Raw genomic sequence first — 27,340 nt, forward strand, 5'->3', positions numbered from 1 at the left:
GGCAGTTGGGAACAGCGCTTAAGCAGCTTACTTATGCCAGGGTGCTGGGGATTATTTTTCTTTGTGTTTTATTTTCAAGCAAGCGTCATCGATGAAATAAACAACAGGATTTGTTTTGTTTGTGTACATGAGTATATTTTGAAATCCTTAATATTCATGAATTATACAAAATGTCACACAATTTACTGTACAATCACAATCACTTCACTGAATATTCCTCCTTCAATTAACTTAACTAGCTTGGGCAGCAGCAACGAGATGATTGACGGCACCAGTCTTTGACACTTTGACAAGGGCCACCTCGTACCAATGTTATGCATTAAAAAGCTATAAAGTTCCACGAAGTTGGGTACGCTTTCTTACCAAGCCTTCACCCAAATAGCCAACTCGTACTGTTTAACAGGCACATGGTACTCTTTGGAACTTTGCGGCTGATTAGCACTATGTGTAGGGTTCATGATGGAACTTGAATGCTTGTTAAGAAAGGGTACTGAACTTGGTGGAACTTTATAGCTTTTTAATGCATGACATCGGTACAAGGTGGCTCTTGTCAAAGTGTCAAAGACGGACGCCGGCAATAATCTCATTGCTGCTGCACAAGTTAGATTCGTTAATTGAAGAATGAATATTGAGTGAAGTGATTGTGAATAATCAGTAAATTGTGTAAAATTTTGTGTTATTCATCAATACAAAGGATTAAAAAAAACATATGTGTTTAAACGAAATAAATCTTGTTGTTTATTTCATCGATGACGCTTGCTTGAAAATAAAACACAAAGAAAAATTATCCCTGGAATCGTGGCATAAGAAAGCTGCTTAGGCACTGTTTGAAAGACCCACATAGAACTTTGATGCTGTTTATCTACTGCAAAAGGCGAATTAGAGCAGCGATCTTTGGCATGCCAAAATGAGCTGCTTAAGCAATTCTGGCTATTTAAGCAAGTTCCATCGTGAATCATACACATGTATGGTTCCACCAAATACCGTTTTATCTCTTAATTACCCACAAAGTACGACATTGGAACGATTTTTCGTTAAACAGCCTCAAATCAGCTATGGAGTTCGAGCTGGCTATTTGGGTTTAGTTCGCCTGAACTTTTATTAGAAGTTACCAGTTAAAGAGCTTACTAAAAACATTCCTTATTTATGATTAAATTTTCCCTTTAACATCCACACGTTAAATAAAATATATGTATATTTTTAAACGACTGATTTTTCCCTGATGTTTGCCCATTTTAACTCCATCCGTGACCGTACTGTCAAAAACTTGAAAGACCTCAATTGTCAAACTGAATCGCTGCATGGGTATTATTACCCGTTTGTTCTTTGGGTTGTCGCCACCGCGGAGGCCTGGTTGGGTGAGTTGCCTCGAGTAAAAACGCATTAAGAAAAAATAAGTGGCCCATACTGGTCGATAAACGTACGAAGTCCACAAAAATTGGTGTGCTAATTTTGCGTTCCATCCCATTCGAGGTCAATTTGTGCATATCCGTGTGCAAGAGTGTGAAGAAAAAAAGTGCTTATTATCTGCAAATAGAAATATCTTGAAAACCACAGCCTATTTTTACAACAATACTACTCAATTAGCCAACTAGCAAAAGTGGAAAATCACCAGCAGCAGCAGCACGAGAAAGCAGCAATTGTGTGCGCGCGTGTGTTGGTGTGTCTGTGCGTTCGTAGCTGAAAAAGAAAAGCAACCCCGCTCGTGTGTGTGTGTATGTGCACTGTGCAGGTTGTGTGTGCGCGAGTGTGTTTCTGTAGGTACACGTGTGTATGTGTGAAGTTTAATAGAAACGTGTAAATTGTGCGTGTGCAGAAAGTGGTGCAGACAGAGGCGCAGTGGGTGAAGTAACACGGAGCAGACGAAGGCAACATAGGAGCAGACAAGAAGGAAGGAGGCGAAGGAGCAGCAGCAGCAAAAATGCACACGTTCAGTGAGACAGGTTCAGTGCCTGCATTTCTGGCGAAACTATGGCGCCTGGTCGAAGACAGCGAGACGAACGATTTGATATCGTGGAGCACGGTGAGTGTCTGGAGTGGGGCGTGTTTTTGTTATTGATGTTACAATTGGTTTTACAGTGTGCCTGCTGCATTGGAAGCGCATTTGATATTAAATTGAAAGTGTGTTAGTGTGTGTATGTATGTATGTTTGCATGAGTGTGTATGTAGTTTTTTTTTCTGAAATGGTCGCCGTCGTCGCATAACTTTACCGTCGAATGAAAATAATCCGCCCGTTCATTTCGTACAGGTTTTCACTCACCTCCGTCTAGCGCAGTGTAAGTGATTGTGTGTGTGTGTGTGTGTACATGTACGTGCGTGCGTGCGTGAATGTGTGTACGTGTGTTTCGTGCCGCTCACGGGCGGCGGGTAGGCCTAACAAAAATGGCCGCCATTTGTATGTTTTGTCGAAATAGCGATTGAGTAGCGCGGCGCAGCGCTGTTACCGTGTCGTTGTGTGCGACGTTTGTCGTTTGCCGTTTCGCCTCGCGGTCAATGGCTGCACGATCCCCGCGCGCGTACCATTCATTCGATCGATTCATCCACTGGTCGGGTCGCGTTCGTTCATTGGTTGTTGTTCATGTGGAGGGTTTTTTGTTCGGAAGTGTGTTAGATGGAAGGGTGGCTTGAAGGGGACAGACAGAGATAGAGAGCTATGAGAGGGTTGGGTGCGATAATTAGCGCATTGCCGTAATAACACACACGGGCGTTTAAAAACAAAGCAACAGATGATAAATCCCAAACCATGTCGCGGTCGACCGTGCGGTCCAGTCTCGATATCCGATTAGCAGCATGGGAATTAAATGATTTGCCTCCCGTCCTTCGCGAATGCAGCGTGCATGCGATAATATGGTGTGATTTCAGTGCCATTCGGCCATTCCCCAAAACGGAAAATGAAATAAAATCGAAACGTGCGCGGAGTAACGTCGCCACAGCAATCGCCCTCATCACCGTTCGCCGATATTTGTCCTTCGACGGAGGTTGTTTCTGTTTTGCCGTCCTGTCACTATGTGCGTGCGCCGACCCGCTTATGCGCTTATGTGTGCGTTCGTATCGTAAGTTGTGTTGGTGTGTGTGTAGGTAGTGGACGGAAGGGGTGGGGGGGTGGGGAGGGGCAGTTGCTCGATGCGTACGTCATTCCGATAGCAGCTCCCCCTTCACTCCCTTGTGCGCGAAAGGGATGCAGAAGGTTAACGTATGTGTCTTGTTCCTCCCCACTTTTTTTTTCTATCTCAGGTCGTTCATTTTTCGGCTTTTTGTGTTGTTGTTTTGACATTCACAGTGAGAAAGAGAGAAAGAACAGAGCAGGCTGGCTTGACGTCAGGATGCACCCGGTATTGTGTGTGTGTGTGTGTGTGTGTGTGTGTGTGTGTGTGTGTGTGTGTTGTGTGTGTGTGTGTGTGTGTGTGTGTGTGTGTGTGTGTGTGTGTGTGTGTGTGTGTGTGTGTGTGTGTGTGTGTGTGTTTTGTTTATTCTTTTCATGGTACTTCGATCGACGCCGTCGTCGGATTGCATGGTAGAATTTAGTGTGTGGAAAGTAATGAGAAATATCACAGGGATGAATCATTAAAGTCCGGTTATTCTAACCTGTGATATAATAATTTTATACACCCTTCAGCAGCAGCACGGCACACTCGCGCTACCGCGCGCAGCTTTATTGCCCATCACTTTTACGTAACGCATCGTCGCGCTTTATTTGATTGTTACTTGTTATTCACCTTTTACCTCCTTTGTACAGTTTGGCTCAGGCACCGAATATACCCACAGGAGGAAGAGAAAAACGCACAACCAAAAAACTCTGAGAACCATTCCCCCCTCTGTCCCCGTGGGTGGCTATTTGTTCAGGTTTGGGTAGAATAGATGCAATTTTCACTGGAATTAGAGAAAGATTACAAAAATCTGGGTTCTGTTTGAACAAATGGTACAGATTTTCGTTGGGGGAGTGTTTGAACTTGATGAGGTAATGATTTTTTTCTTCAATTAGTTCTTGACGTAATACATCCTGCCTCTCTATCATGAAACGCGATATGATGTACTGTGAACTTAATTTTAATGATCGCAGTCGGTGTTCTTTTCGACGCAGCTTCAAGGAACTGGCGTTGACATTCAATCTCGGCAATGTTAATCAATTTATGAGAAAAAAAAATTACTCGTCCTCACGCCCACAAACACAAACACACACACGCACACAATCTGATCGATAAATCGACGAAAACAACAGCACAAAGGTGGTACAATAGCGAAGAGCCAACGTACCTTACCATTAGAGCGATGGGCCATCTTGCCGCCTGCCTTCTAGGAAAGGTATCCTTGGCAACCGCGAAATTGATTGCCATTAGTAGCACAGGCAAGACCATGATGGTGGAAGGTATGAAAGATTATGCTCTAGCATCGGCTAAGTTTATCCAATCGCAACTAATCACCATTATCCGCACCATCCCACGCACTGCTTTTCCGGATCAGTTTGTTTTCTCGCCCACGCTCAGATAAAATCATCCAAACAACAACAAGGTACAGCAAAATATCCTTCCTGTGTGCATGTGTGCAAGTAATTATTTATTGTACGCGGATACACAATTATGGGATGTGAATGTTACCCTACCATGCTATCCACTTTTTGCGCGTGAATAGTACAAGGATGACAAGTTGTTTTATTCGTGTAAATGTTTTTTTTTGCCCCGTCGACTTTGTTATGTGTCGCTTTGGGTGTGTAACCTTGCTCAGGGTCGATTTTAATTCTTAGTCTAACCTGCCTGGGTCTCACAACAGTGTAATGATTCACGGCACTTAGCTTACAGGGTTTTCAGCGGTTCTGATACCTTTTCACTTTCTGACATTTTCTCGATTCTTGCCCACGGATAGTGATCTAATTGCTTTTCAAGGGCACCTGGTTCAATAAGGGGGCCGTAGAATCAACTTACCATAACACACTAAAATGTGCCAAAATAATCAAAACCTCTGAAAACCCCTGTAATTGTAGACAAACAACAGCAACGGCAGCAAAACTTCTAGTACACATGTGATGGGATATTTGAAAATGATTTCAATTACATGTACAAAGCACTTATTTACGTGCATTAGTTTGGCCTGTGTATACCCACACCTGTCACAGTAGTGGGCTTCGGTTGGTTGACAAGCTCTGCCTACTGTTGCTACAGTAGTAATGCTGTCCCCCGCCACTTCGTTGTCAATTAATTACCGATCGGTTGTCGACATACCGTCATTAGTGTGGCGGAGAACAAGAAAACAGAAAACAGAAAACAGAACAAGAACGAATGATTCAACTTCAAATTAACGGGTGTTTTCGTTCGAATGTTTGTGCGTATGTTTGTGCTTTGTGCGCGTGTATGAATGCTGAATGCTTCTGTCGCGCCCGAGACCACGTGTAATGTATGCACAGCTTTTAGAGTGTAGATCTTAGCCCCTATCAAACCACAAATGGACAGGATATCTTATTGAGGGAGAAGAAGATAAGACGCAGCTGCTACCACTATAAAGGTGGTATGGATTTCGATCCTTTGCATCCTTGCCTCGCGTTCCCTTCTCGTCGCCGCAAAGGCTTTTGCGCTAGAACGCGTCGAACCAAGCGCGTCCGGCAGCGCATGTGTGGTTGGTTTTTGTTTTTGCTCGTTATGTTGTTTTTCTCGCGGATGGTCTCACAACGACAACGGCGGCCCATCGTCCGTCGGTGTACCGGTTTGCTGTGATTTTTTTCTTCCTTTTACTTTTACCTCACCCACTCACACAGCCAGTTAAAGATAATCATTTTAATGGGCACAGTGTGAGAGTGAAGTGGAAGGGGATGGTATAGAAGGCAGAAGGGAATTGTGTCGGACCAGCCCACCAGTGCCCAGATACCACACAAACACACCGAGTATAGGTTGATTACGTCGTTCCTCCGCGCACACACGCCACCTGATTTGCAGCAACTCTTTAACCGGTTGTTTGGTTGCCTTTTTATACATTCAAAAGTAACCGGAGCAGTATGGATGGAATACTGTACTGATGTTATTTGATTTGAGCTTGGAATGTTTTGGCACGAGTAAAGGTTTATTATCCCACCTTACTTTACGATCACGATCATACTTGTTGATGCCGAATGGATTTTTTTTTTCATCTCAGCATATTTTGTGCGCTCCTCTATACTCTTGATTTAATATAAATAGTCTTCTGCCGCCATTAACTCCTCCTCCGCACACACAATCCATATCACATTCGGACGACGACGTGTCGCCGAAAAGCTGTCATCATGTGTGTTTGTGTGCACTGGTGTGTCGCGTGGTGGGGCTGGCACACACAGTGTCACGGTTTCACATCGACAGCGATACACCGCGCGCTCTCCGTGGTGGAGGGGATGGTGGTGACAAAGTCCCACCATTTGCTGAAATTCGTTGTTGTGCGCTTTTTCCCCTGCCGCCGTTTCCTAATGGTTGCTTTAGTAGTTCGACAAAAAGGAAAAAAAAGAAAGATTGCTCGCTTGATGCGTCTCGCGTCCGTCCACACGGCTTATCGCAGCTGCACACGATGTTATGCTGATTATGCTCGTGTGTATGTGTGTGTGTGTGTGTATGTTGTGGTGATGGTGGTGGTTTTGTGTCCAGGGCCGAAACAAATATGTGAGGAAACACCCGATTTTAGCTGAGTATAGACACCCATATAGCGCACATAACCATCATTTTTTTTATTGTTTGCTAACTGTAAACCTGCAATTCTAATCAATTTATTAACTTGCTCTCGCATTTTTACTTAGAGCTCTTGCCACTTTTTTGGATCCTTTTTTGTATGACATGATCACACAGGGTGCAAAGGAATAGTGTGCAAATTTTTACGACTGAACCACGTGGACGGCACAGTAGTAGGCATCGGTTAGAGTTTAGCTCCCCTGGGACGGGAAAGCGTGTGGCACGGCAGGTCTAACGATCGTCTTTGGCCGTCGAAAAGTTATGCTATTGTAACTGAAAAATTAATTAAATGTAGTGTGTATTTGTCTTTTTTTGTATTATGAGTGTGGTTCGTAACGATTATGTTCAATAAACAGCAGCATTTAAACGCTAAAGAACAATTTAAATTTGCTTGAAATTTAGCGTAGTTTGCTTATTCTTATCATTAGTTGACTGAAACAAATAACAAATTTAATAGTAGTTATGTAATATCAAAGAACTCAGTGCTTATTCCATTATCAGAATGCAGGGATCGGCAATTATGTGAGGTTTTTAGATTTTTGATAGCGGCTTATGGAAATACGAAAATAGGACCGTGAACATCATGAATATGAACCGTTAAACGGCAATCATTTAATTGGTATGCAAAATTTACTTAAAAAGGACAAGTGAAGTTAAATATTTATTAGACTGGCTGGAAATTATTTCCGGACAGTTGGTTACATGAGTTTAACTCATTAACCAATACATCGTTTCTTTGAAGGATCTTTGAAGAATCGTGATTGCAATCTAGAAAGATCTTTCTCTAATAAGGATCGAAATAATTGGCAAGCAGCATATGGGTTGAAGATTGCATAGGACGAACCGTCCCAATATATCTTACATCCCATCGCACTAAAAAGGCTTCTCATCGTCGCCCGACTTCCCAGCGATGACTTTCGCTATTGTGGAGACGCGTCCGACGCGTAATAGAATTGTTCGTACCAAAACCACACATCATATCTCGCCGTTTCGGTTTGTTTTATTCTTTTTTTTTGGAGAGGGGGTCCTCACACTGTGTTGCGCGTGTGTACTTTTTTTTTGTTACTAGCTCATGTGCCCACAATTTGCGATTACACTTGAGAGGGGTCGGCCGTTTTTTTTTCGGAGGTACAGCAGATAATGTATCGCGCCTGTTTGTCGTTTTTAACCTTCTTTTCTTGGAGGCCCTTTTCTCCCGACAAATTATCTCGTGCTACAATCTAATAATGGGAACCTCCCATGTCCAAAAGCGCTGCCGTCGTGTGCGCGCTTGCTTGCCATCTTCTTGCGTTTTTGAGAGCTACGCGCGAGGAAAAGGCGATAAGTAGTAGAAGGTAATACCTTTTTTTTGCTGTAGTTTTGTTTTTAAAAATATCGCTTCGCTGAACGCGTTGATAAGACCAAATCACGATTTAATCTCCTATTTGACTCATAATACATCGACCTGCCGGGGAATAGCGATGGAATGGTTTCCAGCAAGATGCCCATAAGGCATCCGGCAAATCCAATTTGGCAGTCACGTCAATAAAATTGCGAATGATTTCCTCAATTATTTATAGGTGGCTTCTTCTTTTATTTCTTTGTGGGCTCTTGTTTCTTGTTATTGTCGTTTGCCATCATACTAACGCAAAGCTGTTTTCCCTTCTGCTTCCTATTTTTTCCAGGATGGGCGAAGTTTCATCATCCAAAATCAGGCTCAGTTTGCCAAAGAGCTGTTGCCGCTCAACTACAAACACAACAACATGGCAAGCTTCATTAGGCAGCTGAATATGTGTAAGTGAGAAAGGCAAGAGGCGGCGAAGAGAAATCAATCGAACCGGAGTGGCAGTTGTTGTTGTTGTTGTTGTTGTTACCCGGAGGAGACCCTTCAATGTGGGTGTGGTTGGCTGCTGCTGCTGCTCTGTTGCACGAAAATAGCCAGCGACAACGCCCCCCGGCCTGACTTTTAACGGATGCGAACGGTAGCTGGTCGTTTCGTAGTAATGTGATTTTGATATTTTTCCAATTATAGATGGTTTCCACAAAATCACCTCGATCGACAATGGCGGTCTGCGGTTCGATAAGGACGAGATGGAGTTCACCCATCCGTGCTTTCAGAAGGATCACCCGTACCTGCTGGAGCACATCAAGCGCAAGATCGCGACGTCGAAGCAGCAGCAGCTGCAGGCCCAGCAGCAGGCCGAGGACAAGAGCGCCCTCAAGCTGGAGGCGGTCAGTCGCGTGCTGAGCGAGGTGAAGAATATGCGCGGCCGGCAGGATACGCTCGATTCGCGCTTCCAGACGATGAAGCAGGAGAATGAGGCCCTGTGGCGCGAAATCGCTATCCTGCGCCAGAAGCACCACAAGCAGCAGCAGATTGTCAACAAGGTGAGACTGCCCGTCGAAGGAGGAGTAATGACGAAGCTGGTGGCTTTGGTGGAGAGAAACAGAGCAACAGCACTGCGGGGAGGGTAGAACGAACCGGACGAATCACGGCTGTTTATGCATTCTGGATCTGGATGAATTTATTAGGAGTTAAATTTTTGTCGGCCATCGTTTGGGTGGGAGACACACGATTTCATACCGCATCCCGGTGTACGGCAAAGGTGGTGGAATTTGAATATTTTAATTTTATGGTAATACTGTCACCCCCTCAGCTTGGGCTTCGTTTGTCACGCCCGAGTTCTTTACCGGTACCGTATGGCATAAGATATCGGGGAAAAGCAATCCTTTTCCTAACATATGAAAGTAAGTTATTTATTTATTCGCCGCACCGGAATCTGCTGGTGCGTTTGCCGCTTGCCGTTACTGCTTGTTCTGCTGCGGCCGGGTCTGTGTTGATCGCTGTCAGGCCTTCGTGAAATGAAGCCACTGGTGCACTGGTTTTGATGATCCTGTTGCCCTGCCAGCAGCTGGGCGAATAATGGGTGTATAATTTTTTTCGGACGAATAATTCTTTAGATAGTAGGGTAGAGCTCATACGCGCGCTGTCCTTAAACACTCCTTACCGACCCTTGGTTTGGCGCTGTCGCCGCCGGGTTTAGCAAACCAAATGCAGCGATGGTTTGTGGAAGTATATTATAAAAGAAGCCCTTCTTACCCTGCGTGCACATTACGCTGCGTGTCCTGCTCCGTTTCGCTTCCTACGCCTATGGGGCGATGGGGTCATCACGAGTGTGGTGGGCTGCTGTTGAGCCTGACATGGTTTCAACACGATTGCTCCACCATGTTGCATTGCTGTTAATGTTAGCGATAATATTGCGGAGGTAGTTTTTTTTTGCCGTGCTGTTTTACGCTCTAAATAGCTTCCTGAGTTCGATGTCGCTAAAAGATTGTCATCTGCGGTGGCCAATCATAAAGTGAAGGAGGGGGAAAAAATGGTCGACTTACTTTAAACCTACCAATGATAACGCACCCGAGGCCGATGACGACTGATCGTAGGCAACTCATGTACAAACAAGAGTAATGCGATCTGATTATTTTTATGGGGTCGTTTTTTGTTATTGTTTTACTGGAAATTCAAATGTAGGACTAATTCGAAACAAAAATGGCTTCAATGCAAGGAAAAGTTACTAGAATTAAAACGATCCTTCGTCTATATTGATTCTATTAGACAACTTGCAGTAACCATCTGGCAGGGAGTTCATTAGATTACTGTTATTATCCGGCGCTACAACCGCTTTGCGGTCTTGGCCTGCCTCAGTAGTGTCCGAAACCGCTCACAGTCACGCGCCTTCGTCTGCCAGTCCCTTTCCCCGTAGATTACTACAAATTAAATTGTTAAATTGTTGTTCAATACAGGCGAAACAATACGTTATAACCAACTTTTCGCTTTCTATTCCAGCTCATTCAATTCTTGGTGACGATCGTGCAGCCATCCCGCAGTGGACTGGGCTCCATGAACAATGGAAGCAACAAGCGTCGCTTCCAGCTGATGATCAACGATGCGCCGCAACAGGCAAAGGTAAGAATTGGTTTTGTGGAGCGGTCATCGGATGATTGCACGATAATCCCTAGGCATAATGAAGAAAATCCCCTCAAACTGGGACAGACATGAATATTCCTCTCTGTTTCGGTTACTAAGTTGTTTGTTATTGGCACAGCTGCAAGTATAGATCGACGATTAATTCAATCCATCCTCTTCCGAGCCTCTGTAACAGGATAAGTTGGTATGATCTGTTTTGAGCCAACATGATTCTGGCACGGAATAGTCTGTTATAGGTTTGCATTCGGCCTGCCCAAAAAAAAAAACATGATATTCTCGAATTAGGAACTGTTGATGCAATTGTGACCGTTCGCTGTTACGGCGATCGATCGGAATAGCTATCAATAAATGTGTTTTAAATCTGTTCGATCTTTGATCCTAACGTCAAGATCGCGTATGCCTTTGCAGTACAGGGCCAGGGCATATTCTACCGCAATAGTTGCACGGGAGGCCCGTACAGCCCGGTCTGCCTACTAATTAATGGTGATTTGCGTTAAATGGGCGTCGCGTTGTGTCATGTGATGTGACCGAGGCCGGTGATGTGTACCGCTGAACGTTCGGTTGGATCATCGATAATGCATGATGTGTTCCGCCAACACCGCAAGCTCGCCTGTGCTCAGCTCATGGATAAGCATCCCTCTACTAGTATCTGCTGCCACTTCAAGAAGCTGCGGACGTAATGGATATTAGATAGCGCCCTGCTGGCCCCTTCTCCCGAGGCATTATTTTGTCTACCGCCCCACAAAGCCAGCTTGCGATCGATTACACCGCAGAACTTTATACTTTCCACACCGATCACCGATCATCACCTTACTCTTACCTCGCCCACTCGTACCTACTACTACACTCGTGTGTGTTTTTCTGTGCGCTCTGACGCATGGAGGGCAACAATCGGGCCGTTGTTATATGAGAAGGATCTACGACGCGAATGATTCAATGTTTTCACCCTTTTTTTTTCTTCAATCTACTTTCAGCTGAAGAAGTCCGATTACGACGATGGTGGTGCCACGATCGAGGAGCTAAACGAAGCGCTCGAGGAGGTCGCGTACGCCAATCAGCAGGAATTGTTGTAAGTTAATGCTCGTCGGCGCATGCCCCGGTTTGTTAAAGCTTCCTTTTGGTTTTCGTTTTTTTTTTGTTGCTGTGTACTCCCCTGCCACTGTGTGCTGCTGAGAGAGTGGCAGGATTAATAATACGTTTGGCAAGAGCAGAAGAAGATATCTATTTCCCATGCCACACATGCAGGTCTCATACGGGGCTCGGGTAGGACTAACACAATACATATTTACGAAAGAGAGAGGGGATTCAACGGAGTAACATCGATCGCGGGGCTGTCGATGATTCAAATCATTCTACTTCCGTATGTGTATGTTTCACGTGACCTGTCTGTGTGTGTGTGCGGTCCAGTCTGGGAGGCTCCAGGTGGGCATGTGCGTGCCACCAACCCTAAGGGTTATGCAATTTACCGATTGCTCATCACTTGCTACACGCGGCTACCGTCTCAAAACCAATTTCTGAACTCTGAAAGTTAACGGCAGCCACACACGCAATCGGTTTCGGTGCACCGTGAAAATGGTTTTTCGTGAGAGAGTAATGGCGTAGTATTTTTAAATTCCTGTTCTGCGCCACATTGAATCACATATGTGTGTGTTGTCAGCTCATCTGAAATTCACCCAACACACTGTATGCAGCTCAACATTTCTCACCTCGCTCCCCGGGTGCACATCCAATAAATCATGCGGTTCGGATGCAGCTGTGCAGAGTAGATGTAGCTGTATAAGATATTATTGCATTATTATCATTGCTTCTGTTCTGCAATCAAATGAAATGCTTTTTCTCCAATTGCTGTGCAATTATAATGCGTTGTTTAAATTGCAGTTTTTTTAACCTTTCGTCGCTAGTGTGTCGTCCTGTTAGTGTTATGTTGTATTCATTAATTACAATTATGTGCTTTCCCCCCCTCCCTTTTTTTGTTGTGTTGATTTTGCATGCTCCGTATGGTAGTTTCGTGCCCGTAGTGTGTTGTTTTTTACCCTTTTTTGTGGCTTAGTCCGTTTCATTCCTTTATGCATGAAAGATGTTTCCTAGTCTGTTTTACATCTGTAGTCTTCTAAGATCGTGTGTTGATGTGCTTACCCAGGTATCGCAATTTCACTCTGTCAGTAGCTATTCTTTCTAGCGAGCAGAACTCTTCTTAAAGTGCGCCTTAGTCTTTAGTGCTTGCATTCTGTCCAACTTTACTTAGCCTTTTTGTCGTTTGTCAGTGCTTTAACACCACTTTTCTGTTTGTATTTAGAAGCGTATATATGTTTAATTTAGCTAATTCGATGCTAGCCAAAATGTGGTTTGCATAAACTACTGTGGCCTGATTTGACCTGAATTGACGCTTTGTTTTTATGCGATGCATCCATATTTGGTGTATTATTTAACTACGAAACATGAACATGGAAACTTTTCCTTTTTGTTTTTGCTACCGTTTCTTTCAATGTGCAATCTGTGTGCAGTATGAAGTGATTCGGCTGTTCGAGAACCACCTTCCTTTAAACATAGATAATTAATATTATCTGCTGGCGGGCATCGCGTCACTATCGTCGACCCGAACCTCTAATGCATTCCATTTGTTGCTGTGTCAATAGGATTGTTTCTTCTTTGTTGTTGTTGTTGCATTCTTGTTTGTTCTGTTTTTCGGATAGTTTATTTTACCTTTTCAATGTACCCTGCCCTCTTTCCTCTTCTTCAGGTCAAAGCAAGACAAGGGCAAGAAACATGTTGTTCCCATCGTAACCGGTCAGATTGTTCGCACGTCTCGGTCCGCCGATGATGCGGGAGCTAATACGTCCACTTCCTCCTCCGCCTCGGGTTCTGCCGTTGTTGGGAAGAGCGTAAAGCCGCCTGGCGGCAACAGTGTCGGTAGTGTGATCTTTAAGAAACTGAACGGCGTTAGCGTTGTTAGGAAGGAGAAAAGCTCGCCAAGCGACCAAACGAAGGGGACCAGGTAATGATGCGAAAGCAACATAAACACACCCAAACTGTATGTTTCCCGCCACCCCAATCCCGATATCGTGTTCCTTCCTCCAAACTTTGTTTTATTCTGGTCTCTCAACAGGAAAGCGATAGCATATTGTTTTTTGATTCAAATTCTTACTTACTGGTTGTTTTATTTATTTGTCTGTGTTTGAATCGAGCACGGACCAATAAGAATTTGCGACAGTAGTGTTTTGTTTTTCGAAGCAAACCTAAAATGTACTATCGATGATGGGATGTGGTGGGTTTGTCATTTTCGTTTTAACGTGTTAACCGTTCTCCGCTGGTAGGTTTAAGGCTTGACTAGGATATAAAAAGTTACATATTTCTTATTCGGTATTTTCAAATTAATACTCGTTGTACCTCATCACATTACTATTTGTTGTATTTTCATGCATCCATAAACTATCATTGGTATTCTTTTTTTTTACAACTCATTTTTGAGATTGGTGTCACTGAAATTTTCTCCAAACAGTTATGTTGTCTTTTCCTTCCATTGATTGGTTCACTTATGCTCATGGTGGATCAATGCAATAAGGTTTCTGTTTTCGTTTCTATACCAGATACAGCTCGTTTAATTCCTTTCCAACATTTAACACACTTTGTAAATGTTTCGCAAGGACATCGAAAGCGTAAAATGCTGAGAGATGAAATGTTTGGAGCAGTGATTGGCGCATTTTTTTCTCACAATAGGTGTGTTTGTGTGGAGTGTGTGTATGTGTGAGTGTGCGTATGTTTAATTTTAACAACAATTATGTGCCACATCCCTCTCAACAACTATTATCTACATACATTGGCAAAACCTAGACTTTTCTAGCCAAGTTTTTCATCACATCGCCCGAGGACAAACGAGAGCATCCTCATGGCGCGGTAGGAAGATAAACACACAGGATGACGACGATGAAGACGACCTCTCGAAGCATCATACAATTTACGCAATAGAAAGGGAACGAAAGAGCAACCTTGTCAATAGCTGACGCGCGACTGTTGTGTGTGTGTTTACGATAGGATCGTCCTCTCGTCCTCTTCACTGCATTTCTCCTACTGCCGGGCGACGGCTGCTTCTTACGGAAGGAGGGAAAGGCAAACGTTAGGAAAGAGGCAAATAAACCCCCTCCTCTCACCAAAGAATGCAAATCAAAATTGATCCCAGTGCAGACGTTGAGCCGTAATGCGAACGATTTTTGACTGAGATTTTCTCATTCTGTGCCGACAGGAATTCGGAAATACCGGAGGTTAGCTCGCCGATGTCGATCCCGGAGCGGTCCCCGTACCATCGGACCGCGACCCCGTCCATGTCCGGCGGTAGCAGCTCGCGCAGCACTAGCAGCAGTGTCAGCGGCACTGGCAGCGGCGGCGGTGGAGGAGACGGCGGAGGTGGCTTGTAACTTCAACGGGGGCAACGAAACGATCGAGGAGATATTTTCCACCTCACCGATTCCGTTCCGCACCGGTGGCGGCGGCGATGGAGCCGATAGGATACGCAGCTCGTTCGCAAAGGTCGTAAAGATGGAGCGTGATCAGGATCAGCAGCAACAGCAGCAGCAAAAGATCACTACACGCTCGAGAAACGCGAGCAATCGGGGCGGCGGCAGCAGCAACAGAGTTGCTGGCACTCCGGCGAACCTTATTCAGCTGATCGAAAGCACCATCGACAGGGAAGAGCTAGAAAACTTCGTCGATGGTGGTGAGCCGCTGGAAGAAGGCTACGATGACGAGGAGCACGGGTATCTGGTCGACCATGTGGACGAGATGGACCCGGCGATTGTGCAGCTCTACAATCAGGATAACGATAGTGAGATGCTAAACACACCGATGGTGATTAAGGAGATGGAAAAGCAGCAACAGAAGCAGCAGCAGCAAAAGCAACGCCAGCCAGCCGGTGGAAAGGGTGGCGAAAGCTTGCTGAAAGGCAATGGTGCTGCGGCTAACCGGCGCAACGAAGGGCAGCTACCGGCCGGCCAGCGAACGCAGGGCAGAAGCTTACTTTCTGCCGGCACCACGGGTGCACCATCTACCGCCAAGCCAGGTGGCAGTGGCTTGAAAGCTTCCACTGCTACTGCGGCACCCGCTAACGCGCCACTGATTTTGACGCGTGGTGGCAAAAAGTTGGCAATGGCCAAGAAGCAAACAATTACCAGCAACGAGCAGCAGCAGCAGCCACAACAGGAAGATGCGTCATTGGCCGGTCCTTCGGGCTTCACTGGCACATCCACTTCGCCCGTTGGAACGGGTGGTCTGTCGTTTGCCATCGGCAACGGCTACATCCCAGCGAGTGACGTAGTGCCGCGGGATATATTCGAAGACAGTAACGATCCGGACGGAGTTGTCAAGAACGATTCGCCGATGCTTAGCAGCGGATTTAACTTTGTCGACGGAGGCTACTACAACCCGAACGTAAACATAAGCCAGTTGAAGGCCGGTCGACAGCAGCAGCAGCAGCAGCAACAGCAGGGACAGCAGGGACAGGCAGGACAAAGCAATCAGCAGCAGCAACAGCAGCAGTCACCGCCCTCGGGCCTCCAGCTGCTCAACGGTGACGAGGAAGAGTTCGACGAGAATTCGCTCGATTCGTCCCTGCTGCTGAACCGGCAGGTTGCTAGCGAAACCGACCAGCAGCAGCAGCAGCAGCAGCAACAACAGCAGCAGCAACAGCAGCAGCAGCAAGAGCAGCAAGAGCAGCAAGAGCAGCAAGAGCAGCAGCAACAATTATCCAAGTTTGTCAGCAATGATCTAGACGTGTCCCGTCTGAACACGGTGTTAGTATTTTTGTTGGGTACTTTTGGGGGCGGTTGTCGGTATCACACCCACACGCATCGTACCGCCCACCAGTTGCACCACCCTTTCGATTATTAACATCGCATCAACACAAACACGGGTCGCTCCGTGGACGTATAATGTATTAAGCCCTGCAACGCAACACCGAGCCTCACCGTGCCTCTCGAGGATAGAATGTTAGCAACATGGTTAGACATGAGGAGAAAAAACCACAAACCAGATAGTCACTTTTTCTTTTCTCTCTCTTTGCTTACAATGTCCCAATCAAGGCTGCCTTTAAACACTGCGCACGATGTGTAGAATCTGCTGAATTTATTATTGATCAGAGTTGAGCTTAATGCTACTTGGAAAGACTAACTTGTTATCACTACGCTTTGGAATTATTGTGTCATCTCTTGTTTTGCTTTTCCATATTCGCTGCATCCGTTTTTTTATACCTAATTCTCGACTCAATCATCCTTGTCCGTGACTTGTGTGTTTACCATCGCTCGGATTGATTGATGCAGTGATAAAGTTTAGTATTTGTTATTGTTACGCTGTTGTTACTGTAATGTTAAGTCGTTCATCCAAATCATTCAGCATTGTTGTTTACTGTTTTAGAGAATAATCCATTGGAATGTAAGGGATAGTAATTTAAAATAATTAACTTTACCCATGTGTTGTGCCCTTGTGCACATCGGTAAAGCATTCAAGAGACGAGAAAGGTCTAAATTTTATATATATTCACGAAAGCAGCGGCTGCAGCTGCGCACATTCATGTTAGTCATTCATTCATTTTGGTATCACTTCATAAAATTATTTAAAACACACAATATTTCAGCATTATAACGCCAAGCGCAACAGCTCATTCCAAGCCAAGATATCGTTGTGTGTGGCCTATAGGTATATGATTTCAAAAGCAGAACAGAGCACAAACGCAAAATTTAACTATCGAACGAAGCATTTTCTTATCACGAAGCGTAGGTGAGCTCGGTAGCGCGCCGCATTGCTGGTGTGCGTACCGGAACGAGAATGGCGATATTAATCGAAGGTGGTTGCGCCTCTTTTCTCTTCCTTTCTTCCTTTCAATGTTTTTATTTCTTTCTCCTCCCCACGACACCACGATTGTGCCATATCCTCTGTACTTGCAGGGCCGAGTACGGGCAGCACATCGACACGGTGCAGAACGATCTGGAGTCGCTGAAGGAGCTGCTCAAGGGCGAAGGCTACCAGCTCGACGCGAACGCACTGCTCGGGGTAAGTTTTAGTGACGATTGGTAAAATCGGTGGGTTGGATTTTGGAGGAGGCACAAAACGGGAAGGTAATTGCATGGCGATGGGCTGTCCCGGATATAAATATAAGCAAGCACAAAAGCTGTGCTGTGTGATGAGGGACTCGAATGGACACCGCAAGACACACATTCTCATGCAATAAAGTAAACGACACGAAAGATTGTTTGCGTTTTAGGCAAGCGATCGATTGCTTACAAGTAACAATAAATGTGGCTTGTGGAGTGGTTTTAGAAGCGCACCTTTGTGACTAATTTCTTCATACGATCTTTCACGAATGATAAATCACACCCTTGTAGTGAATGTTGTGTCAATTTTAAAACTTTTTTTTCCTTTTTTTGGAACAGAAATGATTATTATAATCATTGTAAAAAAGGCCAAAATTGTGTTCAAAATTTCCTAAATTGGATTAAGTCATACTTCAAGCAATTAAAAAGACCTTTGTTCTTATGTTAATATGGTTTCGGTTTGCGAACAATGCACTTCAAGCTTTTGTTCAATCTCTATAGCGATTTTCCTAAATTGTTGGTTCATTTTACTCTATTAAACATCTTTTGCAATTCCTTCGATTGTTAATAAAAAAAAAAAAAAAATGCCCAAGCCCGATTGACAGCTGCAGCCTATTTTAGCCATTTTCTTTATGATATATTTTTCATGCTCGTATGTTTTCTTCTTTCTTCCAACTAAATTAAATATAAACAACACACCAACAACCAAAATGCAACCAAAAAACGATGCAATTCCAACTGGATCTTGCCACCCCCTTCCCAAAACAACATGACGATGATGATGCACCAACATCCAATTGGAATTGTGAAATGTGTTATTTTTTGGTTGTACTGAACGTATGTAATATCTTCAAAAACATCAACAAAAACGCACTCTGATGATGATGATAATGATATTTGTGATGATATTGACGCTATTGATTATGATGATGATTATGATGGATGAGCATGATAACTCTCCAAAAACTGGTGCCCCTTCTGTTCGACCTAATCATCGCCTCAACCGCGCACGGCCCAACATATGTCTTTGAAATTGAAATATGTACTAAAATCAAAACACAAAACTTTGCGTGTTTCAAACTCAACTTTAACACATGCCGTTGCTTAAACTCTATCACACGACTCCTTCTGAACCAACAGAACGCATGCTCAACCGCTCCTCCGTTCGGACGCGTGTACTTCCCGTCGTGCCCGTTCGATCTGGATACCATCAATAAGGTTAGGACCGATGTAAGCATACACCTAGAGGCATATAACATGGAGGAGTACTGAAACGAAACAAAAACATTGTAAATCTAACTGTTCGAAACGCGAGAGCGAGCGTGCAGTATGTGGTGAATGGTGCACTGGAAAGGAAGGGCTTCCTCCTTCCTTCCTATCGCTCTGCCCTTTCTTTTCTTACAAGAAAGATGTGAAATTAAGGAGCGAAAAATTCAAGTCATTTGTACATAACGATGAAAAACTACAAAAAAAAAAATCAATCAAAGACATATCAAGCATTAATTGCTCATGTGCCAAGCACATGTGTCTGTAGTTTTGCATATATTTGAAGCCTCCCTTTCAAAAAAAAAAAAAAAACATACACATTTTCATATGCGCATTTGTACCACCTATTGCTGTACTTACCCACATCCTTCAGTTAGTATATGTGTTGCGTGTTTTTTTTATCCAATTAATCTCATTGGTGTGGCATTTCCGTTCGGTTTTTGGTCGGTGCGCTGCTGCGCTTTGCCGCGTTTTCTCTTGTTGTATCCCACAGCTTTTCAACAACAACGAAGACATGCTGGGTTATGATTTTCCGATGAACCTTCCGGACATGATGACCGACGATCAGCAGCAGCAACAACAGCAACACGTACAGTCGTTGCTACAGCAACAGCAGCAGCAGCAGCAACAGCAGCAGCACCAGAGCGGTGGCAGCAACAGCAGCGACAAATCCGGCTCATCCAGTAGCCCGACACCCGGTACGTAATCGGTGCCCAGTATGAGCTCGCTTCAACAGTACTCTAATAGATCCTATATTTAATGGTTTTTTCCCTTACATAGTTATTAAAAAAAATAATGGCAAAAACAGTTTCAAAAGCAGGAGGGAATAGGGGCTGTGAAAGGCTTACATATGATGTACATGGTTTGTGGTGTGTATCGTTTTACGGTCCATTTCGATGGACAGTTTTTAGCTTTTGACTGAGCTAAAAATGTAGTCTGGATTGGTTTTTTTCATTGCTAAATCAAGGGTTGCCTTTTATTTTTGGAGGGTTGGATTTTGTTAGACTATTTTTTTTAATTAACTTTAAGCACATAACAACCTTCTCGCAAACAGATTGACAGAAAGAGGCTGAGCTGCGGAAAGTCAGCTATGTTTTCTCTGCTTTTCTTCCTGTTTCTGTTTCTCTTGCTCTCTACCTTTTCCTGTTTCGTGGTTTGGTTTCTTTCTGACAATTGTTTGCAGTTGGCAATGATGATGATGCTGTTCGCGGATCAGAATTGGCTGAATAGAGGGTTTTTGTTAACGTAAAGCAGTACATTTCTGATATAATCAACAATAGATTTAATTATTTTTAAATTATTTTAAAAAAAGTGTAAACTTATTACAATTAAGGCATGATGAGCGGTTTTCCTCTCCTACATTCGTATAGAAGAGCAGAAGCATCTTGTTAAAAATTACATTTTATCAAAAAACTACCGTGTTGCAACGTTAACACACCATTTACCGTGGTTGGTACGGACGAGTCTGTGTTGGTTTGTGAGTTATGTTTTGTCAAATTAGTATCCGTATGTTCCGGTGCAAGGGAACAGTTTAAAGCGTGCACTGTTGTATAGCTATAGCATATTTGAAAATAACTTGCACTTAACTTATCTCTCATCCTAACGGGGAGGGCAAAATATCCTTCGTTTGCCCTTTAGCATTGCAGTATTCGTTTGTTACAGATCCCCCGATAGAAGCGAATAATAATTCAGAACCGTCTAACGCACCACAAAGCATCGGGTTTGCTGTAAAATATTCACAACAAGCCGCTAATCGAAAACAAACGCAAACAAAATTACGTCAAATTGTTACACAAATCTCTCTAATCACGACAATCTGACCTTCTTCCTTTCCACAGGAATGTCTGTTGCGATGCAAAGATATGGTTGATAAATTGATAAATGATAATGGATATTGAGAAAGCAAGCAAACATGAATACATGCGATGACAGTGATAGGATTGAGTTGGGCAAAGGAGAAGTAGAAGCATATTTGCTGTGTATCTTCGAAGCGAAGCAAAGCGAGCTCTAAGAAACAATGTGAATGGGGCAGCGGCAGCAACAGCAGCAGCTCCGAGAGCATCAATGGCTCCATGGCTAGCACTAGATCGAAATGATGATGCAAATATCGTCGCAGTGTGTGTGTGTGTGCGTCTGCCAAGTAGTAACCAAGACAAAAAAGGCACACAAAGCAAAAACGGGTGATAATGGTCCCAAACAAGCAAACAAAACAAAACAAAAAAACTTGGCAAACAAGGCCACAAAAATGATGCATAATGAGGCACGATCGTGCACACGATCGTATGTTCTGTGTGTTGCGGGTGCGTGTCGTTTTCATCTTGAGCGATCCGTTTCGGTGGGCGACACCGTTCGCAACACACTGTCAGAGCAAGGTGGGGGGGAGCGGGTCCCCCAGTCGGTTTCGGTTTCGCCGTGTGTACTGGTTTCCGGTAGTCGTCTTCTGATGGTCGTACTCTGTCCTGTTTTGGTTTCCGATTCCGATCTGCTTCGACGGGTCTGCTGTGGAGCGAGCGAGCGACAATGTCCAATTAATGCAATAACAAAAAAAAAACATACGTTTCAATGGACGGGCTGGCTTGCTGTCTGGCGGGGCGCAATGCTGCAGAATGATCCCGAGTGTCTTCTGGCTGAGAGAGCTGTCCGGGTGGCCGTCGTGTTGTCGGTGTCTCTGTGGGCTATTCTATGCGAGCGCGCGCGCGTCCGATTACGACTCGTCGCCTACGAGGGGGGTCGCGCGATACGATGTTCTGGCAAAAGTTTGTGGAAATTTAAAGCATGTGTCTATCCCTCTCTGTCTTTCTATTTCGTCCACAAGTGCAACAAGGTACTGTTGTTACGTTTCCATTCCAACTATTTAAAGCAAAGGGGGAACAGAGGGACGGGGAAAATAGGGCCAGGTATATACACACACACACACACACACACACACACACACACACACACACACACACACACACACACACACACACACACACACACACACACACACACACACACACACACACACACACAAACACACAAACACACAAACACAAACACAAACACAAACACAAACACACATGCATTACTTGAGTTCAAAATTTGTACACATCCCTCCACCTACCGTCCCTGTCCTACAGTGTTCCAATCATCTCCCATCACTGTCATAAGCTTCATAACATCCTCATCTCCTTGCCAACAAAAATAAATCCTTATTCCTTTTTCCTATCCCGCACACAAGAACTAGATCCTCCCGGTCAGGATTGTAGGCGAACAGACGAAAAAAAGGCAATGTTTGGTCTACAAATAGTTGAAAGGCATCAATATCATGCGTGTGTGTGTGCGTGAGCGGATCGAGCGATCGCGAGGACACAATTCATTGTCGGAACATTTAGTTGAAATCGAACAAACTCAAATCAACAAGTATTTCAAATCCTGAAAATCCCCTTACTACAGTTTCCTATTGGTCGATCACGCAAATGTTACATAAAAAACTTATTGGCAATTTAAAAAAACCAATGTGTTCCAACGGGATTGTGCCCAGGTGTGCTTGGTCGATGTGCTTGATGAACCTGTGCGAGTGTGATGTATGTGCCTTTGCAACAGACCAACAAAAAGTGGAAGGGGGAGGGTGGGTGTAGGCAATTAGAAGTGAAAGGTAGCCTTTCTTAGCCGAATTTGGAAAATGTGGGTGCAATTCGACAAAGGGTGATGAAAGGAAGAAAAGGGTAGGGGGGAGGAAGTTCTACTACCAATTGGAAGGGTATCTAAAGTGGTCCGTTAGGCTTTAGTGTGTAAGAAAACAAATTTGTTTGGGTATGTGGGTGGTTGAGGGTGGGGTGGGAAAGGTGAGGACCGTAAGATTTAAGTATTTTTCCCCCCAAGGGTATGAATGTGAAGGTGTGTATGTATGCTCAAAAATGGTTGATGGGTTGGTTGTGTGAATGAATGTGTGTGTATGCGTGTTGTTTGAATGTATGAGAAATGATTACAACAACAGCAACAACAATAAATAAGTTTATTTTAGGAGCTTTTGTTAGGACATAATTACACACTAATTTGCCTTACAGCAAACATCGCTAACAACTGCTAATTCTTCGTTTTTCTTGCCCGTTCTTTTCTGTATCTCTCTTCCGTTGAAAACTGGACCAAACACATCCGGTTGAATCGATTGAAATCGGACGAACGAATATTGTGAACGCAAATCGTTTGGCTCTCTTCGTGGTGATACCGTGCAACAAAAATCAACTCGGCTTCGTCCAAAATAATAATGCAGGCGGACACATTTCGCCCGTCCCGTCAGCACACACGCAGCTGATGTCGTACAAGCTGCAGGGCGGCGGTGGCGCAAATAACGGTGGCGCAAACGGTGGCCTCCTCGGGCTCGGCCTTCAGCTTGGCCCCGGCAGCAACAGCAGCAGCCGCAGCAGCATCAGCAGCAACAGCAGCATGCACAGCAACGGCAACGTCAACGGTGGTGGTGGTGGAAACGGTCTCATCGGTCCCGGCGGCACCCTGGGCATCGTGTCGGGCGACTACATCGATCTGAACGAGCTGCTCAACATGGACGGCCACTGCGGCGGTAACGATGAGGAACATTCGCTAGTCGCCTAAGCAGAACACCGCGGCTAGCGGGAACGGTGACCGAGACCTTCTCCACGAGGAGGCAGCAGTGCATTTCTTCAATTTCTTCAACCCGTTCGATCTATTCAATCATTCGACAAAAATATTCGACAAACAACACACAAATACTATGAAAATGTCTATGAACCGCCCCATTCACAAAGGGTATGATGTGAGTGTGTGTGTGTGTATATGTGTCTCACTGTTGCATGTTGTTATCGATGTGGCCCATCCCATCCCATCCACCACCGCCGGCACAATGTCAGTGTCAGCGTTGCCTGCGGACCGTAGAGAAGAAGCGTTGCCGTAGAGGACCGGGGAGATTGCGGCAGCCAGGAAACAGCAGTAACGGCACACACAGAAGACAAATCGGCTAGCTAAAGGCCTGTGCGAAAGGCAAAAAGCGTCCAAAATTCAACCTTTAACCGGAACCACGACGAACCGAGAGTGAGAGAGAGGACCGTGAGTTTATATTAAGAAAAAGTTCGTTTAAAAAATAATGTTAACTGAAAAATTAACGCATATTGAGAGTGAAACGTAGGTAGTAGGTAGGCAGCAAACTTGTCAGCAAAAGCAAAACAACCACCAGAACCCGTTACACAACATTTAGCGCAATAGTAGAGTGCTCTTTTTGTTTCGTTTTGTTTTAAACAAATATTTCGTTTCCCCATTTGTGCGTATACTAAAAAAAACCATTCCCCCGACCTGGAGTGAAAGGTTTTGAAGTGTGCCACCCGTTTCAGGGTGCGAAATCACACGAAAGCGCAATGGTTTCGTGGGTCTGTAGAGCACGTCATTTCGTGGGAGGACGTCATTTCGTCATCGTTTCCATCCCAATACTGTCTGGATGGGTTGGATGATCGTATTAAACGTCCACGTTGGCTCCAAAGAGCGTTGGTTCGAAAATGTTCTTCTTGCGTTAGTAAAAAAAAAGTCCCAAGAAGAAAATAACTAAAAACAATGATGGGCGAATGGATCTCTTTGTTGTTTAAGAAAGGGCGTGTGCGTAAATTAGAGCGCCTTTCCGAGCTGCGCGCAAAAGTGTGCGTGTGTGTGTGTGTGGACGTATTTGTGTTTCGAGTTTTGCCACAAATTTCCCTCTACACAGTGCATAAACTGCTCAAGCTACTAAAGGAGACACCCACTCCCCCAAAACGAGGGAAGAATGATATTATGAACGAAAGTGAAACTTTGAATAACGAGGACTCAAAGTCCTACAAGGACAGGAACATTTTTATACACGATATATATATGGAGGAATGGCGAATGGTGCGACAAATCAAGTGCTGCAAATAGGAGGGGATAACAGAGAAAACTTGTTATAAAATAACAAGCTCGGCGTACAACACAAAACAAACAAACAAAAAACACACATGGAAAACTTAAACATTAACACAACTGTCGCATATGCAGGCGTTTATAGTGTAGAGAAAAAGGCACGTAAATTACTGCAGAACAATGCAAAGCGAACATAAACATAAAAAACTCAGGAAGAAATGACACATGCCCGTGAGTTAGTAGTAGGAACATAATGGTGAAGGAATTCGTTGGAACAGGTGTACGCGTAATTGTGTGTGTATTTGCGTACGACCGTGAAAGTAGTCTTAGACAGATGGCTATATATCTTTTATCTTTTTGTTAATTAATACACGGTGTGTTAAGATTGTTCTTAAAATGTAAGCGAAGCAAGCAGGAGAAAATGCTTTTTAGATTAGGCTTGTTGTTTTTTTTGGATTAAGATTCTCTTTTTAGTTGTCTAAGCAATTATTTTGTGTGCTTGTGTGTGCGTTGGTTTTGTGGTATTTTTTGTTCGTTTAATGTACATGTTGTATTTAAGATTTGTCTAGTTTTGTTTTTTTTATTACCACAACACAAAACCAACCCTCCATGCGCAACACGGGGAATTGCATGGATAAAGTGCAATTTTGTAGGAAAATGATTTTTTGATCTTACAATTATGCTTGATTGTCTGTCCATTTCCATTGGACAAAAGCACAACACGACGCACTTGAGACGGGCACAATGTGAAGTTCCCCTTTCGTGCGTGTGTGCGTGTGTGTGCGTGTGTGTATAGCACAAACTGATGCTATGGTTCAAAGGAGTTTTCTTTTCTCTGCAACAAGAATGTTTAAAAATTTAACAAATTCAAAAACAGAGCAAAATACAGCTCGAAAGTAAAGCCCTCTACCCTGTTCCCCCTAAAGAATGTGTACATAGAACGAGAAGGATGGGCAGAGGGATGCTAGTCGCTGGTAGTTTGGCACACGGCGGAAAGGAAATGTAATCATGAAATCGTGTACCTGAAACATTCAGCGAACTAGGACAGTTGTTAGTAGTAGGTAGTGTGCACAGTGCGTGGACAGCGCAAGATGGAGCAAGGAGAGCAAGGACGTAGCAAGGAGAGCATGGCGTACAGGGCACCGTTGACCGCAGTTCTTTCTCCGTCAGTCGATTAGATGAGTGCAAAAAGAGGTGGAAATGATTATAGATACAAAGTTTCGGTTTCTGCATGAAAGGTTATGTCACTCTCCCGCTCCTCCTTTTACACACGAGCTACTCGGTGACGGACGCTATTAAAGGTGCGTCAGAGGCTACAACCACAGGGAACGTACCGTAGTCACCCAAAACAAACAAAAGAAGGACGCAAATTGTTTTTTTTGTTTAATCATTAAGCGTTTAATTTTAGCGTTGTATGTTTTTTTTTAAACTGTATTATTTTTATATCCTGCGCGTGCCGCGCTCGTGTTGGCGCGCAAAAACGATGCGCAACGCAGGCGTAACTTTGGTGAAGGAACAAACACAAACACATTACACATTAAACGTAAGGAAGGTAATGTTCTATGTTATTATTGTCTAAAGAAATAGACTAGGTAAAACAAAACTCCTATTGCAAGCAACACAAAACATATATTACTATTAAAACGCTCTCGCATTATTCTGACTAAAACGGTTTAAGCGTGGTTGCGCGTCCCTTTACCTTTACCCTCTCCTCTTCCCCTCTTCAACATACGCTCTGGAGCACAATTAGTGTTGCGGACGTTACTCATTTGATTTTAACGCTTTCGAACACAGGGATAGGCGTTTACACACCGATCCAATGCTATGATATACCGTGCGTTGCGTGTTTGCATTTGAAAAAAGGAGAACGTTAAATGCTCTAATACTAACTGACCTTCCCAAAGTAGGAAGAGGTTGTTTGCTTAAGAAATGTATAATTCGTTGTAAAAAAAAGAATGAAGAAACTATCCAATTACCGTGTTTCGCGCGCATTCGTGTTTTCTTGTATTTTTAGGTAGCTTCCCTTTGTTTGTATTTCGCCGGTTAACTATCGATCAAGAAAGTGGGCAAAATTCACCACCGGGTTGCTTTGTCCTGAGGTTCGTTGCGTCAAACAAAGGTGGTTTGATTTGATTATAGTGCGCGTTCAGCAGAATAGCAAGCAAGCAAATACAGTAGGAGGGGACAGGTGAAAAGTGTATGCACACGGTTGTTAGTGTGTCAGGTGTGCTTTAGCATTACGCACTGATACGAAATAATCCAATTCAGGTAATAGGATGTAATATGTGAGTGTAAAGAAACAAAAAAAAGAGGATTAAAGAGTAAGAGTTAATCGCTAAGAACACAAACACACTGAATTCTCTCGTTTGAAGTCAAATATACGGTCTTATGAGAATTTAACGCATGGTTTAACTCGAAGCGTGTAAGGATTTCTAGCAAGAGAGGAGGGAATTTTGGAAAGAAAAGTCTTT

The 27,340-nt window shown here is 44.1% G+C and overlaps 1 protein-coding gene across 1 annotated transcript; it reads left to right on the forward strand.

Annotated features, from left to right (window-relative positions):
• The first annotated feature begins 1,701 nt into the window (after positions 1 to 1,701).
• LOC121600127 (alpha-protein kinase 1-like) lies at positions 1,702 to 27,269 on the forward strand. Its single transcript, XM_041928446.1, is given in 12 exon segments — positions 1,702 to 2,023; positions 8,345 to 8,453; positions 8,692 to 9,047; positions 10,504 to 10,623; positions 11,619 to 11,713; positions 13,385 to 13,639; positions 14,885 to 15,054; positions 15,056 to 16,427; positions 17,577 to 17,682; positions 18,864 to 18,941; positions 19,483 to 19,687; positions 23,245 to 27,269. Coding segments are annotated over 12 exon segments (3,306 nt in total). The 5' UTR covers positions 1,702 to 1,921; the 3' UTR covers positions 23,583 to 27,269.
• The last annotated feature ends 71 nt before the right edge of the window (positions 27,270 to 27,340 follow it).

Source organism: Anopheles merus, chromosome 3L, assembly GCF_017562075.2.
Source record: "Anopheles merus strain MAF chromosome 3L, AmerM5.1, whole genome shotgun sequence".
Classification (NCBI taxonomy): Eukaryota; Metazoa; Arthropoda; class Insecta; order Diptera; family Culicidae; genus Anopheles; species Anopheles merus.